This window comes from Salvelinus alpinus, chromosome 38 (assembly GCF_045679555.1).
Source record: "Salvelinus alpinus chromosome 38, SLU_Salpinus.1, whole genome shotgun sequence".
In the NCBI taxonomy this organism is placed as follows: Eukaryota; Metazoa; Chordata; class Actinopteri; order Salmoniformes; family Salmonidae; genus Salvelinus; species Salvelinus alpinus.
This window is the reverse complement of record NC_092123.1, coordinates 1,262,445-1,280,000: the sequence shown is the minus strand read 5'-3', so window position 1 is coordinate 1,280,000 and position 17,556 is coordinate 1,262,445. Positions and strand designations below refer to the sequence as shown.

Genomic DNA, 17,556 nt, shown 5'->3' with positions numbered 1-17,556 from the left:
AGTCAAATCAGCCGTCAGCAGTGTAAGTAGGCTAAAGGCCCAGGTGTGTGTGTGTGTGTGTGTGTGTGTTACCCCCTTATAACAGCGCCTAGAATCCACTTCTTCCAAAGCAAAGACGCCTTTGAGAGCATTTTGTCACAATTTCTTTAATGTATTTAAAAAGGTTGCAGAACTACAAATACAAGCAGGTGAAGAGTATTTACACACAGGTCTCTTTAGAACAATTTAAATCCTGAAGACAGACAGAAAATACTGTAGTGTCACAGCACCAATATACCTCTGTAGAATGAGTTACTTTACGGGTACAACATTAACAAAATATAGAGGTCAAAAAGAATTGTTTTGATAGAGAGAACATTCTCCAGAAGAAAGAAAAAATTGTACTTCCTGTTCATTCAATGGTGGCAATGATTTACAGTACAAACATATTTTCAGTGGCTTCAAACATCTTATCACATCTCCAATATTTCAGCACCTTCCAGGTCAATCAAAATGCTCTGGAGACATGGTTTAATGCAGTCAGCATTTGTTTGAATTGCTGTGTATAGAGTATCATGGATTACTGCTCTGCGTAGAAGTTCCTATTTTAGCACAGATCTGGGATCAGCTTACCTTCCCAAAATGGAACATTAACCACCAAAACATTAACCTGACCTTAGATCAGTGTCTGGTGGCGACTTATAGCTGTAATCCCCTCTCTGTCAGGTGTAGAGTGACTAGCATGGTGGTTTGCTATACCAACCGTGGGAACGCAGTGAACCAAGGGTATATATATATACACACACAGTGATTCAGTGAGTTAATGACATTGATATTTTTTATAGGAGGAAAAGTGACTACTGGAACTGTGTGGGAGGAAAGAAACACACCGGATATCTATGTAGGGAGGGGGGCGAGGGGAGGATGTAGGGAGGGAGGGAGGGGGGCATGGAGGGAGGGAGGGGGGATAAGATATGGAGGGAGGGAAAGAAAGATGTGGAGAGATATTGAGGGGAGAGATTGAGAGGATGCTGGTTGATATCTTTCTAGAAGGATCAGCACAAACCTGTGGGAAGAAACACATGGCATGAAAGAATGAAACCACACTGTCTCTTTCTCCACTCTCTCTCCACTCTCTCTCCACTCTCTTACTTTCACACTCAAAGGCCTGCAGGACAGTGGTGTATGTAGGACCCAACCAGGAAGTGTAACTACCCACAACCCTGAGCAGGTGGTGGGTGGAGTCAGAAAACAGGAGATCTGATTGGGCGTAGCCTACTGAGCTGAACATGGTGGTGTTCCCAAACACATTCTATAGAGAGAAGAGAGGGGGTGAGATGTCAAAATACAATTACACACACATACATACGCAGACACACACACACACACCTGTAGGCGTTCCAGGTATTTCCAGACTCTACACTTGTCCTCTAGTCGTACCACCACAGCGTTAGCTGGCACCACAGCCAGGTGACACGTCTCATGGTCAAACAGCCCGGCCTCGCTGCCATCCGGGCACAGCAGCTTTAGGTCCTCCAGTTCCAGGTCCATGGCCCATGATTCCATATTGTTGCCTAGGGTAGAGTAGAAGAATTGGGTAAGTAATGTGGAGGAGGCTGATCAGAAAAACTATGAAATACTGACACCTAGTGTCTCGAGCGAGAAATGCTGAAGTTTGCTTAGAGGAGACATTCTGAATGTTGGTGTTTGATTAGATTTAGATCAGACTCTCACCATCCATGTTGTCAGAAATAGTGGTGTGTTTGACAAATACCACATCGCCCAAATTCTCAGCCACACACCTGGAAGAAAGACTCAAGTCAAACACAGCTAGTTAAATAAGACATTGTTTCTCAAACCAGTCCTCTGGGATCCACAGCAATTCTACCTGATTCAACTAATTAAGGGCTTGGTGATTCGTTGACTAGTTAAATTTGTAGACTGGTGTTGGAATATATCAAATATGTGGGATGGTTACGGGCCCCCATGGATTGATTTGAGAAACTTTCAAGTAGTAGAAATAGATCCTTTCCTCCTCTCCTCTCATCCCTATCGCTTCTCCTCCCTACCTCAGTGCCCCCGCCTCTCCTCCTCTCCCTCTCCTCCCTACCTCAGTGCCCCCGCCTCTCCTCCTCTCCCTCTCCTCCCTACCTCAGTGCCCCCGCCTCTCCTCCTCTCCCTCTCCTCCCTACTTCAGTGTCCAGCCTCTCCTCCTCCTCCCTACCTCAGTGCCCCAGCCTCTCCTCCTCTCCCTCTCCTCCCTACCTCAGTGTCCAGCCTCTCCTCTCCTCCCTACCTCAGTGCCCCAGCCTCTCCTCCTCTCCTCTCCTCCCTACCTCAGTGCCCCAGCCTCTCCTCCTCTCCTCTCCTCCCTACCTCAGTGTCCCAGCCTCTCCTCCTCTCCTCTCCTCCCTACCTCAGTGCCCCAGCCTCTCCCTCTCCTCCTCTCCTCCCTACCTCAGTGTCCCAGCCTCTCCCTCTCCTCCTCTCCTCCCTACCTCAGTGCCCCAGCCTCTCCTCCTCTCCTCTCCTCCCTACCTCAGTGTCCCAGCCTCTCCTCCTCTCCTCTCCTCCCTACCTCAGTGTCCCAGCCTCTCCCTCTCCCTCTCTCCTCCCTACCTCAGTGTCCCAGCCTCTCCCTCTCCCTCTCTCCTCCCTACCTCAGTGTCCAGCCTCTCCTCTCCTCCCTACCTCAGTGCCCCAGCCTCTCCTCCTCTCCTCTCCTCCCTACCTCAGTGCCCCCGCCTCTCCTCCTCTCCCTCTCCTCCCTACTTCAGTGTCCAGCCTCTCCTCTCCTCCCTACCTCAGTGCCCCAGCCTCTCCTCCTCTCCCTCTCCTCCCTACCTCAGTGTCCCAGCCTCTCCTCCTCTCCTCTCCTCCCTACCCCAGTGTCCCAGCCTCTCCTCCTCTCCTCCCTACCTCAGTGTCCCAGCCTCTCCCTCTCCTCCTCTCCTCCCTACCTCAGTGCCCCAGCCTCTCCCTCTCCTCCTCTCCTCCCTACCTCAGTGTCCCAGCCTCTCCCTCTCCTCCTCTCCTCCCTACCTCAGTGTCCCAGCCTCTCCCTCTCTCCTCTCCTCCCTACCTCAGTGCCCCAGCCTCTCCTCCTCTCCCTCTCCTCCTCTCCTCCCTACCTCAGTGTCCCAGCCTCTCCCTCTCCTCCTCTCCTCCCTACCTCAGTGTCCCAGCCTCTCCTCCTCTCCTCTCCTCCCTACCTCAGTGTCCCAGCCTCTCCTCCTCTCCTCCCTACCTCAGTGTCCCAGCCTCTCCCTCTCCTCCTCTCCTCCCTACCTCAGTGCCCCAGCCTCTCCTCCTCTCCTCTCCTCCCTACCTCAGTGTCCCAGCCTCTCCTCCTCTCCTCTCCTCCCTACCTCAGTGTCCCAGCCTCTCCCTCTCCCTCTCTCCTCCCTACCTCAGTGTCCCAGCCTCTCCCTCTCCCTCTCTCCTCCCTACCTCAGTGTCCAGCCTCTCCTCTCCTCCCTACCTCAGTGCCCCAGCCTCTCCTCCTCTCCTCTCCTCCCTACCTCAGTGCCCCAGCCTCTCCTCCTCTCCCTCTCTCCTCTCCTCCCTACCTCAGTGCCCCAGCCTCTCCTCCTCTCCCTCTCTCCTCTCCTCCCTAATTCAGTGCCCCAGCCTCTCCTCCTCTCCCTCTCTCCTCTCCTCCCTACCTCAGTGCCCCAGCCTCTCCATAGTGTCTCTCTCGGTGGTTGTTAACACATATGTCTCTCGTTGTCGTCTCCTATGCAGGCTTCACACAGGTTCTTAGGGTTGTTTCCTCTGGGGTCGTGTTCTCTGTCCTTTACTCCTGGTACACAGCTGTAGCCAAAGAAGTCCCCCACCGCTGGAGGGACACACAATAATACCAACAATACACACAAAGAGTCAGGGCCACACAAACACACACACACCCAGGTCTCACCTTTGGGAAAGTTGCATTGTTCATCGACACTGATCTGTGAGGTGTTGACCAGGAAGCCAATAGGAACAGTCCAGCCCACCGTGGTACGGATCCCTGAGTGACAGGAGCTACAATATCCAATCAATCAATGAGTCAATCATTCAAATCGCAAAGTTGGTGTGGAAGAGGCAAGGTGTTCTCCGCTGTCTATAAGGACAAGCCACCTGGTACCGACAACCTGGATGTTAAATTGCTGAAACTGGATTCCTCTTTGCCTCATCTTCAATTTAAGCCTAGAAGAGATTATGGGCCCTCAGGCCTGGAGGAAGGAAAAGGTAATTCCGCCGTCCAAGAATAGCAACCCTTTAATGGTTCAAACAGCCGACCAATCAGCCGGTTACCGGTGCTTAGCAAACTTTTCGAAACAATCGTGTTTGACCAAATACAATGTTATTTTACAGAAAACAAATTAACAACACTGTATTTCGGATCAATTTGATGTTATTTTAAAGGACAAGAAATGTGCATTTCTTTCAAAAACAAGGACATTTCTAAGTGACCCCAAAATGTTGAACGGTAGTGTACTTTCAGCATGACGATCGGGAAGGGCACTCAACACGCTCGGCACTGACACAAATGACTGATGATTGGCTGAAATAATTTGGTAATAAGAAGATTGTGGGAGCTGTTTTGTTAGATTTCAGTGCAGGTTTTTGATATCATTGATCATGACCTATTACTGATAAAACGTAGGCGTTATGGATTTACATCCTAATCATGGATTCAGAATGATCTATCTAATAGAACACAGAGGGTTTTCTTTGATGAAAGCCTCTCTAATGCAAATTAAATTGAGTGTGATATACCGCAGGGCACAGCACACTTCAGTTTTTACTAATGACCTTCCACTGGCCTTGAATAAAGCATGTGTGTCTATGTACGCTGACGACTCAACCGAATACACAGCTACACCAGTAGAATAAATAACTGACACCCTTAACACAGAGCTCCTGTCAGTTTTAGAATGGGTAACTAGCAATAGGCTGGTGCTAAATATCAAAAACTAAAAACATTGTTTTTGGGACAAATCACTCACTCAACCCGAAATCTCATCTAGTTCTATTACTGAATAATGTGGTGATTGAGCAAGTTGAGGAGATTAAACTGCTGGGTGTAACCCTAGATAGCAAGCTGTAATGGTCAAAACATATAGACTCAATAGTTGCTAAAATTGGAAGAGGTCTGTCCATGATAAGGTGTTGCTCTGCTTTCTTGACACCTCAGTCGACCAGACAGGTCAGGTCTACTGCCCAGTTGTGTGGTCATTTACGGCAAAGAAGGATATAAGTAAATTGCAGTTGGTCCACAACAGAGCAGCACGTATTGCACTTAGATGTACACAGAGGGCGAATGTCAGTGGTATGAATGTCAGTCTCTCCTGGCTCAAAGTTGAGGAGAGATTGACTGCATCACTATTGGTTGTTGTGCGAGGTGTTAACGTGTTGAAGGTACCAAACTCTGTCACACAGTTCGGAGACTCATCGGTACAAGACATGCAACCAGAGGTCTCTTCACAGCCCCCAGGTCCAGAACAGAGGCTGGGAAATGCACAGTATTAAATAGAGCCATGATTACATGGAACTCTGCCACCCCAGGTAACTCAAGATAGCAATAAAACCAGTTTAAAAAATAAGATAAAAGAACACCTTACGGCACGACGGGGACTGTGAAGAGACACAGACATTTTTATATACTACGTATTGTATTAAGTATTGTATTATGTATGGCATATTGTATTAAGTCTTGTATTATGTATTGTATTATGTATTAAGTATTGTATTAAGTCTTGTATTATGTATTTTATATTGTATGATGTATTGTATGATGTAATATGTATTGTAGTATGTATTGTAGTATGTATTGTAGTATGTATTGTAGTATGTATTGTAGTATGTATTATATATTGTATTGTATATTGTACTATATATTCTATGATGTATTGTAGTGTTATGTATTCTATGTATTTTATTTATTTGTTTGGACCCCAGGAAGAGCAGCCACTGCCTTGGCAGCAGCTAAATACGGATCCTAATAAAATAAAATAAAAATCTAACAAACAATCAATCAATCCGTCTATCTGTTCTCACCTGCGTTCATGCATCTCCAACAGGGACAGGTCACTGGAGGAGCGACGAGCCAGAGCTACAACATAGTAGCTGATACCATCTGAGAGAGCAGACAGGATAAGGTAAGATAGGTTCAAGTTTTACACATGGTTTCCTTCTCCCTCCTTCCCCCCTCCTCACTCACCCACTCCGTTGTAAGACTCTCCAGCAGCCAGTTCTAGTCCATAGCACCAGCCAGCTGTGTAGATGTCATCTGCAAACATGACTGCTGCATCCGCTGTACCATTCTGAACAGACATAGGTAATATTACATGTTGCACAATTCAACTACACTTTCTCTACAGGTCGTTCTGGGAACTTTCCAGAAATCCTGATTGTAGGGTTCCCAGATTTCCTGCGTATTCTTTTGTAATTCCATGGATTTCTGCAGCCCTAAGGCTGTTTTACCACACACCTTGATCTTCTCCATACAGTCTGTGGGACTTTGGCCACGGACACACAGCAGCGTTCCTCTGATATTCCGAGCTGTAGCACTCCCAGCCAGATCCAGACATTTCTGCTCCTCTGCCTCCGACACTACACACCAGGAGACTGGGAAAGACACGGAATGTTGAACTGTGTTCAACTTTATTCCCACTGGAGAAAAACAGGTACAAGCATTGTACCTTCGCACCTGTTGCAAATGCTACAGAAATTCTCAATAGCTTTCACATTATGATGAGGTTCATCGTAACCAAGGTGAAAACACAGAATACATCTGACCTAAAGACTCCCAGACTTACCGGAGGTTTTCTGAGTGGAGAAAGAGATGAATGAGAAGAGAAGAGTCACGGCCAGCCTTCTGTCCCGATGAATCATGTCGACTGACGAAATCAGAGAAATCTTCTCCCTCTCAAACACACACTGGGAAGACGAAATCTCCTCTCACACACGAGACACACTCCAACTGAACGCTACAGTGGAGAAACCAGTAACCTGAGGTTTTATCAGGAAAAAATGCTTTCACATTATACCCTTGTTCTTAGGAACCCTCAAGCGGAGAGATGGATGGGGGAAGGGGGGGGGGGTGTCAGGTAAGAAGAAAACATTTCATTATTCTCCTCCATTCCAAAAATTCTAACCCCTGGTAGATAATCTCCTGACAGCTGTCTAACGTTTCTCTTTCAATTATCCCCTTAGCTTTAGAAAGCGAGAGGAGGGGAGAGAGAGATGGGAGGAGATGGGGAAAGAGAGGGAAAGGAGAGAAGAAATGCAAGGGGAGGGGAGAGGAAGAGAAAGAGAGAGGGTAGAGAGAGGTAGAGGAGGGGAGTTGACAGAGAGAGAGGAGGGAGAAGAGAAGGTGAAGAGAAGGAGGGAAGAGGAGAGGTAGAGGAAAAAATGGAAGTTGATGGAGAGGGTGGGGGAAAAGAGAGAGAGAGAGGGGAGGAAAGGTAGAGTAGTAGAGGGGGGAAGGGGAGGCAGGCTGGCTACTTGGCGTACCCTCTCCAGTACACCTGGCATATCCCAGCAATCTCTCTAATTAAAAGAGTGACGCAGACAGAGTGTCTCTGTGTGGAAGTCTGGTGGGAGGCCTTGCCAAGGAGAGTGGATACTCCCTGTGTCCCGCTCTGCCTGGGCTGAGATTAAAGATGTAGCCTAGCCACCATAACAGGCTGTGTATGGTTCAGGTGTACGGTAGCCAGTCAAGGAAAACGTATTGGCTATCTGATACCTCTACCCCTCTCTCTGGGTCTCAGCTCAGGCAGGCAGGTACACATACACACACAGACACACGTACATAATGTCTAGCTCTACCTTGACTGAAGAGATTTGAAATATTGTTTCTACATCTGGAATAGGCTAAAAACTGGTAGAAACCAGTAGAAACAACAGTACCATAAAATCATGTGTTTGTTACCCAAACCGCTTTAACTATTGCATCCAGGGTGCAACTTTCACTGGGGACGGGGGGGGGGGGGACATGTTCCCCCCACAGTCTGAAATTGCATTTTTGTCTCCCCCCAGTTTCATCATTGGAGTGTGATACAAAACGAGGAAACGGTGTGCTTTAGGACCATGTGGACGCTTCAGAGCGGTCGGGTAGGCTGTTTGGAGTGTTTATCCATCTGAAAAAAATGTAATTAAAAAAAAGTTATTGTGATGATCAGAGGCCGTGTAGCTGAAGTAGTAGACTCCTCTCCCCGGTGCTGTGAAGGCACCTGAAGCGCAAGAAGAGAGGGAACAACCTTTTAAATTGTGGCTACAAGATCTTTTGGCTGTAGCTAGTGGGGATGAGCTAAGAAGAGGAAAATGTCAGTCAAAGCTGCAATTGAGCTTAATGGAGGGAAGCGGCCCTAATGCAAACATGGGCATTTACAAGTAAAATAGCACAATCGATATGGACGCAGTGCGGAGGGAGTGAGGGTTGATGAAGAATGAGAAAGATTTCAGGAGACAGGGAGTGAAAGAGTAGGAGAGGAGAAACACAGTAGGCTAATTATTAGCCTATTACAAATACAGGCAATTTTAGGTCTGAATGAATGTACACTGACTGAATCAGAAACCAATGGTTTCTTGGAGATTTTAGTCTAATGTCTAAGCCTCTATAAAGGGCCTAGTGGTTGAGGCCAGGGGTCGGTTTGATACTGGGCAGTACGTTTAGTAAAAGTAGACTACCTGTATGTTGGCTGTAGGCATTGCCTATATTGGTGAAGACTTTGGTGTAGATCTGGTTTCAGAACTGAAGGGTCCTACTTGTTGTTATTGTCTGTCATTTGCCAGTTGCCAAGGTCATCAGATTTCAGGTTGAAAACATTGTTCCAGATAATGGGGAGGGTGCTAAGATGATAGGACCTGAAGGGGCATGGACACAGAGCCAAACCCAGAGCAGTGTACAGAGAAGAGATCTACTGTGCCCTCCTAACTTATTTAAATTAGGCTAAAGTACAGAATGTGTGGGAGTAAAAAAAAAAATTATTTTTTATTTTACCATTATTTTACCAGGTAAGTTGACTGAGAACACGTTCTCATTTGCAGCAACGACCTGGGGAATAGTTACAGGGGAGAGGAGGGGGATGAATGAGCCAATTATAAACTGGGGATTATTAGGTGACCATGATGGTTTGAGGGCCAGATTGGGAATTTAGCCAGGACACCGGGGTTAACACCCCTACTCTTACGATAAGTGCCATGGGATCTTTAATGACCTCAGAGAGTCATGAGACACATAGATAACACATAGACGTATAGGACAGCTGAACATTAAAAACAGACCATACGAAGAGAAGGCGACACATAGGCGCCTAGGACAACTGGACACACTAATGATAGAGGAGACACATAGTCTGCTGATCCTAATAAGGGCACACATACCAGAGAACACACTGAGCTAAATACAGGGCCAAGACATAGGCCTATAGTATAGATGGACATATATTATTTTTAGGACAAGCAAGGGTCTTGCCACCATTATAATCTAACTGAAAGCAGATATGGGCGTTATTGGGCGTGAACAAGCAGGAAGCCTGAACTAAAAAGATAATGGTGGCAGGAGAATTAGGGGAAGTATGTTTATTTGCATGTGGGTTGGACTCATATGCTATATGTGTATAAATACAGGAGCCGGGGCTCTGGGAAGCGGTGTGTGTTCCGCGGACCATTCCGGCTTGCTATACTTTGTATTAAAAGCCTATTTGATTTCACAAGTTCTTGTAAGCGTTATATTTGAACCGATTTTCCACGACAAATGTCACCTTTTATTTCTCATGTTGGTCCTGTGTGTGTCTCAGCTGGTAGAGCAAGGCCCTTACAATGTCACGATTGTGGGTTGGTTCCCGCTGGGGCCACCCATAAGACAATGTATCCATGCACTTCTGTAAGTTGCTTTGGATAAAAACATCTGCTAAATGTCATATTCTATGTTATTATAGCGTGGGCGTTAATTAGGGAAAAAGAGTGCAAAGTTGTTGTCTGTCCAAGTTATTGTACCTATCGAGCATGCATGCATTCAATTGCTGAAGAGGAGACTGAGGTTAAAAAAATATTGAAAAGCGGTGTGATAAAAGATGATCAAGGCATCTGTGTCCAAAGACTTACCTTTATTTGACTTTGATTATTTATCCAATGAAATTGCTTTATAATAAAGCAACGACAAATAAGTTGATATCTGTCCAGATACCGGAGGGCACTGTAGTTCATCTAACTCTAGGCCACTACCAAGAAAACTATTTCCCTCTAGAGTTCCCTACTGTGTCCTTGGATCCATACTGATAAACAGTCAGTCAGATACCAAAACTACCAGATGGATAGTAACATTGCCGGTAAACAATTTAGGGTGGGTGATTTCATTGGCTTCTAAGGGGGCAGAGTTGTACTTGTTTTTTCCCCAGATTAAAATAAACAGGTCTAAGATCTAATTAAACGGTTAAAAAACTATAAGGAGTATGCTATTGAGGTAAAGCGTAAATCAAGAGTTTTCTGTTCAGACTTTGAGTTTGTGTTTTACTTGGTGCTTACGATAGGTACATTTGGGCCTTGTTGTGGACAGACTATGCCATGACTATATAATGTAACCTAATCATACATCCCAAACCTTCTTCTCCCCTTCTTCACACCAACCAGAAACACTGAGCTACTGTCATGTTGAACTAATTGACACATTCATCAGGATGTCATACAGACTGTAAAACAAATATAATACAAAATCCTGCTTTTATTGATACATTTATTAATACGGGAGTCATTTTGGCTCCAAGAGGCCCTGACATACAGACTCTTTACTAGAGACCATTACAGCATCCATGATGTTCTCACACTGTGAAGAGCAGGAAGCCACTGAAGATGGGATTATTTGAGTTATCATAGAGCCTGTTGCTTGCAGGGATGCGCATGTACACCACATCTCCCTCCTCTAGCGCTATACTGACTCCATTAGACAGTGTCTCATAACCACCAGCATTATATCCCTGACTATACATGATTTTCTGTCCATTCTTATACATGTAAAACGAGGTCTGGACACTCATGGCTGTGACGCTGATGTAGTAGAGTCCTCTCACTGGTGCTGTGAAGACACCTGTATCAGAGGAGAGTAAAGAGGAATCAACGCTTTCCATTTCTCATGTTCTCTTTTGGCAACAAAAATCACACAAAATCAACAGAATGCCATTGACACCTGATAGCTAACCAAGAAAAGTTATAACTTTGTAGCTACAGTAAGTGCCAGACTACTTAACCTCCTAGCCTAATGGCCATAAGAGCAACTAGCCTCAGAAGCCCAGGCTTATGAAGGAGGATTTGGAAGGATGGACACGCATGACTAAAGAGTGACACATACAGTGGGGAGAACAAGTATTTGATACACTGCCGATTTTGCAGGTTTTCCTACTTACAAAGCATGTAGAGGTCTGTAATATTTATCATAGGTACACTTCAACTGTGAGAGACGGAATCTAAAACAAAAATCCAGAAAATCACATTGTATGATTTTTAAGTAATTAATTTGCATTTTATTGCATGACATAAGTATTTGATACATCAGAAAAGCAGAACTTAATATTTGGTACAGAAACCTTTGTTTGCAATTACAGAGATCATACGTTTCCTGGAGTTCTTGACCAGGTTTGCACACACTGCAGCAGGGATTTTGTCCCACTCCTCCATACAGACCTTCTCCAGATCCTTCAGGTTTCGGGGCTGTCGCTGGGCAATACGTACTTTCAGCGCCCTCCAAAGATTTTCTATTGGGTTCAGGTCTGGAGACTGGCTAGGCCACTCCAGGACCTTGAGATGCTTCTTACGGAGCCACTCCTTAGTTTCCCTGGCTGTGTGTTTCGGGTCGTTGTCATGCTGGAAGACCCAGCCACGACCCATCTTCAATGCTCTTACTGAGGGAAGGAGGTTGTTGGCCAAGATCTCGCGATACATGGCCCCATCCATCCTCCCCTCAATACGGTGCAGTCGTCCTGTCCCCTTTGCAGAAAAGCATCCCCAAAGAATGATGTTTCCACCTCCATGCTTCACGGTTGGGATGGTGTTCTTGGGGTTGTACTCATCTTTCTTCTTCCTCCAAACACGTCGAGTGGAGTTTAGACCAAAAAGCTCAATTTTTGTCTCATCAGACCACATGACCTTCTCCCATTCTTCCTCTGGATCATCCAGATGGTCATTGGCAAACTTCAGACGGGCCTGGACATGCCCTGGCTTGAGCAGGGGGACCTTGCGTGCGCTGCAGTATTTTAATCCATGACGGCATAGTGTGTTACTAATGGTTTTCTTTGAGACTGTGGTCCCAGCTCTCTTCAGGTCATTGACCAGGTCCTGCCGTGTAGTTCTGGGCTGATCCCTCACCTTCCTCATGATCATTGATGCCCCACGAGGTGAGATCTTGCATGGAGCCCCAGACCGAGGATGATTGACAGTCATCTTGAACTTCTTCCATTTTCTAATAATTGCGCCAACAGTTGTTGCCTTCTCACCAAGCTGCTTGCCTATTGTCCTGTAGCCCATCCCAGCCTTGTGCAGGTCTACAATTTTATCCCTGATGTCCTTACACAGCTCTCTGGTCTTGGCCATTGTGGAGAGGTTGGAGTCTGTTTGATTGAGTGTGTGGACAGGTGTCTTTTATACAGGTAACGAGTTCAAACAGGTGCAGTTAATACAGGTAATGAGTGGAGAACAGGAGGGCTTCTTAAAGAAAAACTAACAGGTCTGTGAGAGCCGGAATTCTTACTGGTTGGAAGGTGATCAAATACTTATGTCTTGCAATAAAATGCAAATGAATTACTTAAAAATCATACAATGTGATTTTCTGGATTTTTGTTTTAGATTCCGTCTCTCACAGTTGAAGTGTACCTATGATAAAAATTACAGACCTCTACATGCTTTGTAAGTAGGAAAACCTGCAAAATCGGCAGTGTATCAAATACTTGTTCTCCCCACTGTACATATCACATTTGCAAGGAGCATTCAAAAAGAGACAAAGGGTTGGTTTGAAATCAGGCCAGAGATCAGTGAAAGTAGACTACCTGTAGCTGGGTTGTAAGGCCTTGCCAATGTTTGAGAAAATGTTGGTGTATACCAGTGTGGTTTCAGCAACAAAGGGTCCAACAGTTCCTGAATCAGTCAAACCAGCAGAGAAGGCCACCCTTGGCCTGTCTGCGAACACAGGAAAGATAACAAACAGATTGGATGACAGACTGTACTTCTAGTATACTCAAGTACACAGTGAAAACTGCATTACACCCTCTGGCAAAAGATTAAACGTTGTTAATAACCCAAATCCAGACAGCTGATGTTCTGAAAGAGCTGCAAAATCTGGACCCCGACAAATCAGCTGGGCTAGACAATCTGGACCCTCTCTTTCTAAAATGATCTGCCGAAATTGTTGCAACCCCTATTACTAGCCTGTTAAACCTCTCTTTCGTATCGTCTGAGATTCCCCTAGATTGGAAAGCTGCCACAGTCATCCCCCTCTTCAAAGGGGGAGACACTCTAGACCCAAACTGCTACAGACCTATTTCTATCCTACCCTGCCTTTCTAAGGTCTTTTAAAGCCAAGTTAACAAACAGATTACCGACCATTTCGAATCTCACCGTACCTTCTCCGCTATGCAATCTGGTTCCAGAGCTGGTTATGGGTGCACCTCAGCCACGCTCAAGGTCCTAAACGATATCATAAACGCCATCGATAAGAGACATTACTGTGCAGCCGTATTCATCGACCTGGCTAAGGCTTTCGACTCTGTCAATCACAACATTCTTATTGGCAGACTCAACAGCCTTGGTTTCTCAAATGATTGCCTCGCTTGGTTCACCAACTACTTCTCCGAAAGAGTTCAGTATGTCAAATCGGAGGGCCTGTTGTCCGGACCTCTGGCAGTCTCTATGGGGGTACCACAGGGTTCAATTCTCAGGCTGACTCTCTTCTCTGTATACATCAATGATGTCGCTCTTGCTGCGGGTGATTCTTTGATCCACCTCTACGCAGACGACACCATTCTGTATACATCTGGCCCTTCTTTGGACACTGTGCTAACTAACCTCCAGATGAGCTTCAATGCCATACAACTATCCTTCCGTGGCCTCCAACTGCTCTGAAATGCAAGTAAAACTAAATGCATGCTCTTCAACCGATCGCTGCCCGCACCTGCCCGCCCGTCCAGCATCACTACTCTGGACGGTTCTGACTTAGAATATGTGGACTACAAATACCTAGGTGTCTGGTTAGACTGTAAACTCTCCTTCCAGACTCACATTAAGCATCTCCAATCCAAAATTAAATCTAGAATCGGCTTCCTATTTCGCAAAAAAGTATCCTTCCCTCATGCTGCTAAACATACCCTCGTAAAACTGACTATCCTACCGATCCTTGACTTTGGCGATGTCATTTACAGAATAGCCTCCAACACTCTACTCAACAAACTGGATGCAGTCTATCACAGTGCCATCCGTTTTGTCACCAAAGCCCCATATACTACCCACCACTGCGACCTGTATGCTCTCGTTGGCTGGCCCTCGCTTCATACTCGTCGCCAAACCCACTGGTTCCAGGTCATCTACAAGTATCTGCTAGGTAAAGCCCCGCCTTATCTCAGCTCACTGGTCACCATAGCAGCACCCACCCGTAGCACGCACTCCAGCAGGTATATCTCACTGGTCACCACCAAAGCAAATTCTTCCTTGGCCGCCTCTCCTTCCAGTTCTCTGCTGCCAATGACTGGAACGAACTGCAAAAATCTCTGAAGCTGGAGACTCTTATCTCCCTCACTAGCTTTAAGCACCAGCTGTCAGAGCAGCTCACAGATCACTGCACCTGTACATAGCTCATCTGTAAATAGCCCATCCAATCTACCTCATCCCCATACTGTATTTATTTATTTATTTTGCTCCTTTGCATCCCAGTATCTCTACTTGCGCATTCATCTTCTGCACATCCTACCATTCCAGTGTTTAATTGCTATATTGTAATTACTTCACCACCATGGCCTATTTATTGCCTTACCTCTCTTATCCTACCTCCTTTGCACATGCTGTATATAGATTTTTCTGCTTTATTATTGATTGTATGTTTGTTTATTCCATTTGTAACTCTGTGTTGTTGTATGTGTCGAACTGCTTTGCTTTATCTTGGCCAGGTCGCAGTTGCAAATGAGAACTTGTTCTCAACTAGCCTACCTGGTTAAATAAAGGTGAAATATTTTTTCTTTTTTTTAAAAACAAGTGTCTATGTATGAATCAGTGTTGCAGAGTGAAACAGCACAATGCTAAATGTTGGAACAAGAGCTTTGAGTGAGATCTCAGGGAAAGTGATGTCACCACATGATAGTTCACATCTGCCACAGTAGAAGAGTTCTATCTGGGAGTAGGGGGGAGCTGAATACAGCCAAACTGGGAGAGAGTAGAGAAGCTGTGGTGTTTGGATGGATTCAAAACTGAACAGAGCAGGCGAATCAACTGCTACATTTTCAATTGTGTGTGTGTTGTAGAGTTTAAACTGAACTGTGACATCACCCTCCTAAGATCGAAGACTCAACTGTGGCTCTCTGAGTGACAAGCTAATGTTTTGCCAGACGTGTGTATGTTTGACACGGATGTCAAGGCGATCATCTGTTTTACCTGCAGTTGCTCTCTTCAGCTCCTCCACCTGGCTCTCACTAGTACTCAGTCTGGTCTCCAGGGCTGAACAATCATTAAAAAGTCAGGACTACTCTTATGTATAATGCACTTCCTATGAACAGTAAGCTTAAGTACAGTAGCACTTATAATATACATTATGTAAACATACCTGCAAGATACCACATATTCCATAGAATTATTACAAGGTAATGAAATATTCAAGTATTTCTGTCATTTAGGTGAACTATCCCTTTTTAACAACCAGTAAATCACTCTTACTTATTACCTGCATTCTCAGCCTCACTGGCTGTCACTCTGTCCCCAATGGCTGATACATTTAGCCCAAGCTGCTGAACTATGGAAACATAAGCTATTCAAGTTTATGTAAAACAGGTGAGAAATAATCATGATCATTCATTTAAGCAATATAGAGAATGCCCTGCATTCTTTGTCTGCAGCTCCTCCACCTGGCTCTTACTGCCACTCAATCCAGCTGTCAGGTCTGGAATGATAGAGGAAATATGAAAAACAGTTCATGTTGACCTTGCTTCTGATTGTGGAAAGAGGTGCCTGAAAAAAAATCACAGGACAGGAAATATGGTGGGACATTGTTGAGGCCTTATGTGCCTCTTGGCGTAATAAGGCCTAAGTACGTAAGTGCCTTACAAACTAAACTGAAAGAAACGTCCATCCAGAATGTTAAATGTTCATTATTTCCACTCTTGCTGACAATCAAATGTAACTTTAGTTGACTCTTGACTGTAAAAGCAATAAATAATAAGCTTAAATGACCTGCATTATCTTTCTCCACTTTATTCTTGGTGAGCATCAGCTCCACCCTAAGATCGGTCACTGTGTTTCTCTGCTCCTTTGCCTCAGCCTCACTGGTTGTCACTCTGACCTCCATGTTCCTCAGCTTCTCTCTCTGCTCCACCACGATGGTTCCCAGGTTGTGCACCATGTCTCTCAGCGCCTTCATCTCAGTCCAGATGTCAGGTGAGGTCGTCTGTTCGTTGGTCATCTCTCCATCTGAACCTCACTCTCCTGCTCTCTCTCACTGCACTGTGTCCCTGTTGAGTGATGTCACTCTCTGACCCCTCCACTCTCCTCCTGAGCCCAGGCCCCAGACAGACAGAACCAGCAGAGCAACAGTACCCCTCATTCTGAAACGATACCTGTTCAGATATGATGCACTTTATGAGGCTCAGACCCCCGACTTATATACACACACACATCTCAGTTAAGCAGTACGTGTACAAGAGACACGTCATACTCAGTGGAAAAATACTAAAGCCATAAGGACGTTCCGATATATAAAAAAAAACATTTTATCAGAAGTTTCAACACATAGCAGTTCAATCGATGTTGCGTAAGACTGTGAGAAGTCTGCAACTGCAGTGATCTCATGTCTCAGTACAGTTTGTTTGTGAACAGGTACAGTACTATGTGGTAAAAGACACACACTTGTAATATAATCAGAATCTATCAGAGGACTTCTAGAACAATTGCTGCAGCTGTAGTGTAGAGCAGACAGGGATTGAATGGGTGCATATTTTGGGGAGGGAGGGTAGTACATTGCAGTAGTAGGCTATATGAGGTGAGTTCAGGTTTGGAGTTTAGCCGTTGGACAGAGGTTAACAACCCTAGACTTGTGATATGGGAGTAGGGTGAATTTGCCCTTATAAGATGTTCTTGGGTCAGTTTTACATTATTCCAACTAATGATTATGGATATGATCGGGGAGGGGATGCTGATCCTAGATCTGTACCTAGGGGAACTTCATCCCAGTGTTTATGATAGGTGTCATTGACCATTGTCAGATCTCATCCAAGTAGGTTGGATCTAAGCATTATGGCGAAGGTCCACCGACCATTCTAGGCAAACGGAAGGTTAAGCCCTACTGCTTCTCCACCTATCCAGAGTGTTTCATATCTGCATTCTGTAAACAGAGAAGGGGGTGGA

General features: G+C 45.4%; 1 protein-coding gene and 2 pseudogenes across 1 annotated transcript; all 3 read right to left on the bottom strand.

Moving 5' to 3' along the window:
- LOC139566220 (otolith matrix protein 1-like) overlaps window positions 1-4,016 on the bottom strand; it is a 5,428-nt pseudogene extending 1,412 nt beyond the window's left edge.
- A 1,957-nt stretch (window positions 4,017-5,973) lies between these two features.
- Window positions 5,974-6,916, bottom strand: LOC139566340 (otolith matrix protein 1-like). Its single transcript, XM_071387456.1, has 4 exons — window positions 6,783-6,916; window positions 6,455-6,591; window positions 6,185-6,287; window positions 5,974-6,100 (listed from the first exon to the last, which is right to left on the bottom strand). The coding sequence occupies exons 1-4, from the start codon at window positions 6,856-6,858 to the stop codon at window positions 6,018-6,020; spliced, it is 399 nt and encodes a 132-aa protein (XP_071243557.1). The 5' UTR covers window positions 6,859-6,916; the 3' UTR covers window positions 5,974-6,017.
- Window positions 6,917-10,717: 3,801 nt separating this feature from the next.
- Window positions 10,718-16,756, bottom strand: LOC139566152 (complement C1q-like protein 2; annotated as a pseudogene).
- Between the last annotated feature and the right edge of the window lie 800 nt (window positions 16,757-17,556).

Coding starts and splice junctions, on each gene's coding strand:
- LOC139566340 (XM_071387456.1), bottom strand. CDS start 6,858: ATGATTCATCGGGACAGAAGGCTGGCCGTGACTCTTCTCTTCTCATTC. Junction 6,592..6,782: donor CTCCACTCAGAAAACCTCCG/GTAAGTCTGGGA, acceptor TGTCTTTCCCAG/TCTCCTGGTGTGTAGTGTCG. Junction 6,288..6,454: donor ACTGTATGGAGAAGATCAAG/GTGTGTGGTAAA, acceptor ATGTCTGTTCAG/AATGGTACAGCGGATGCAGC.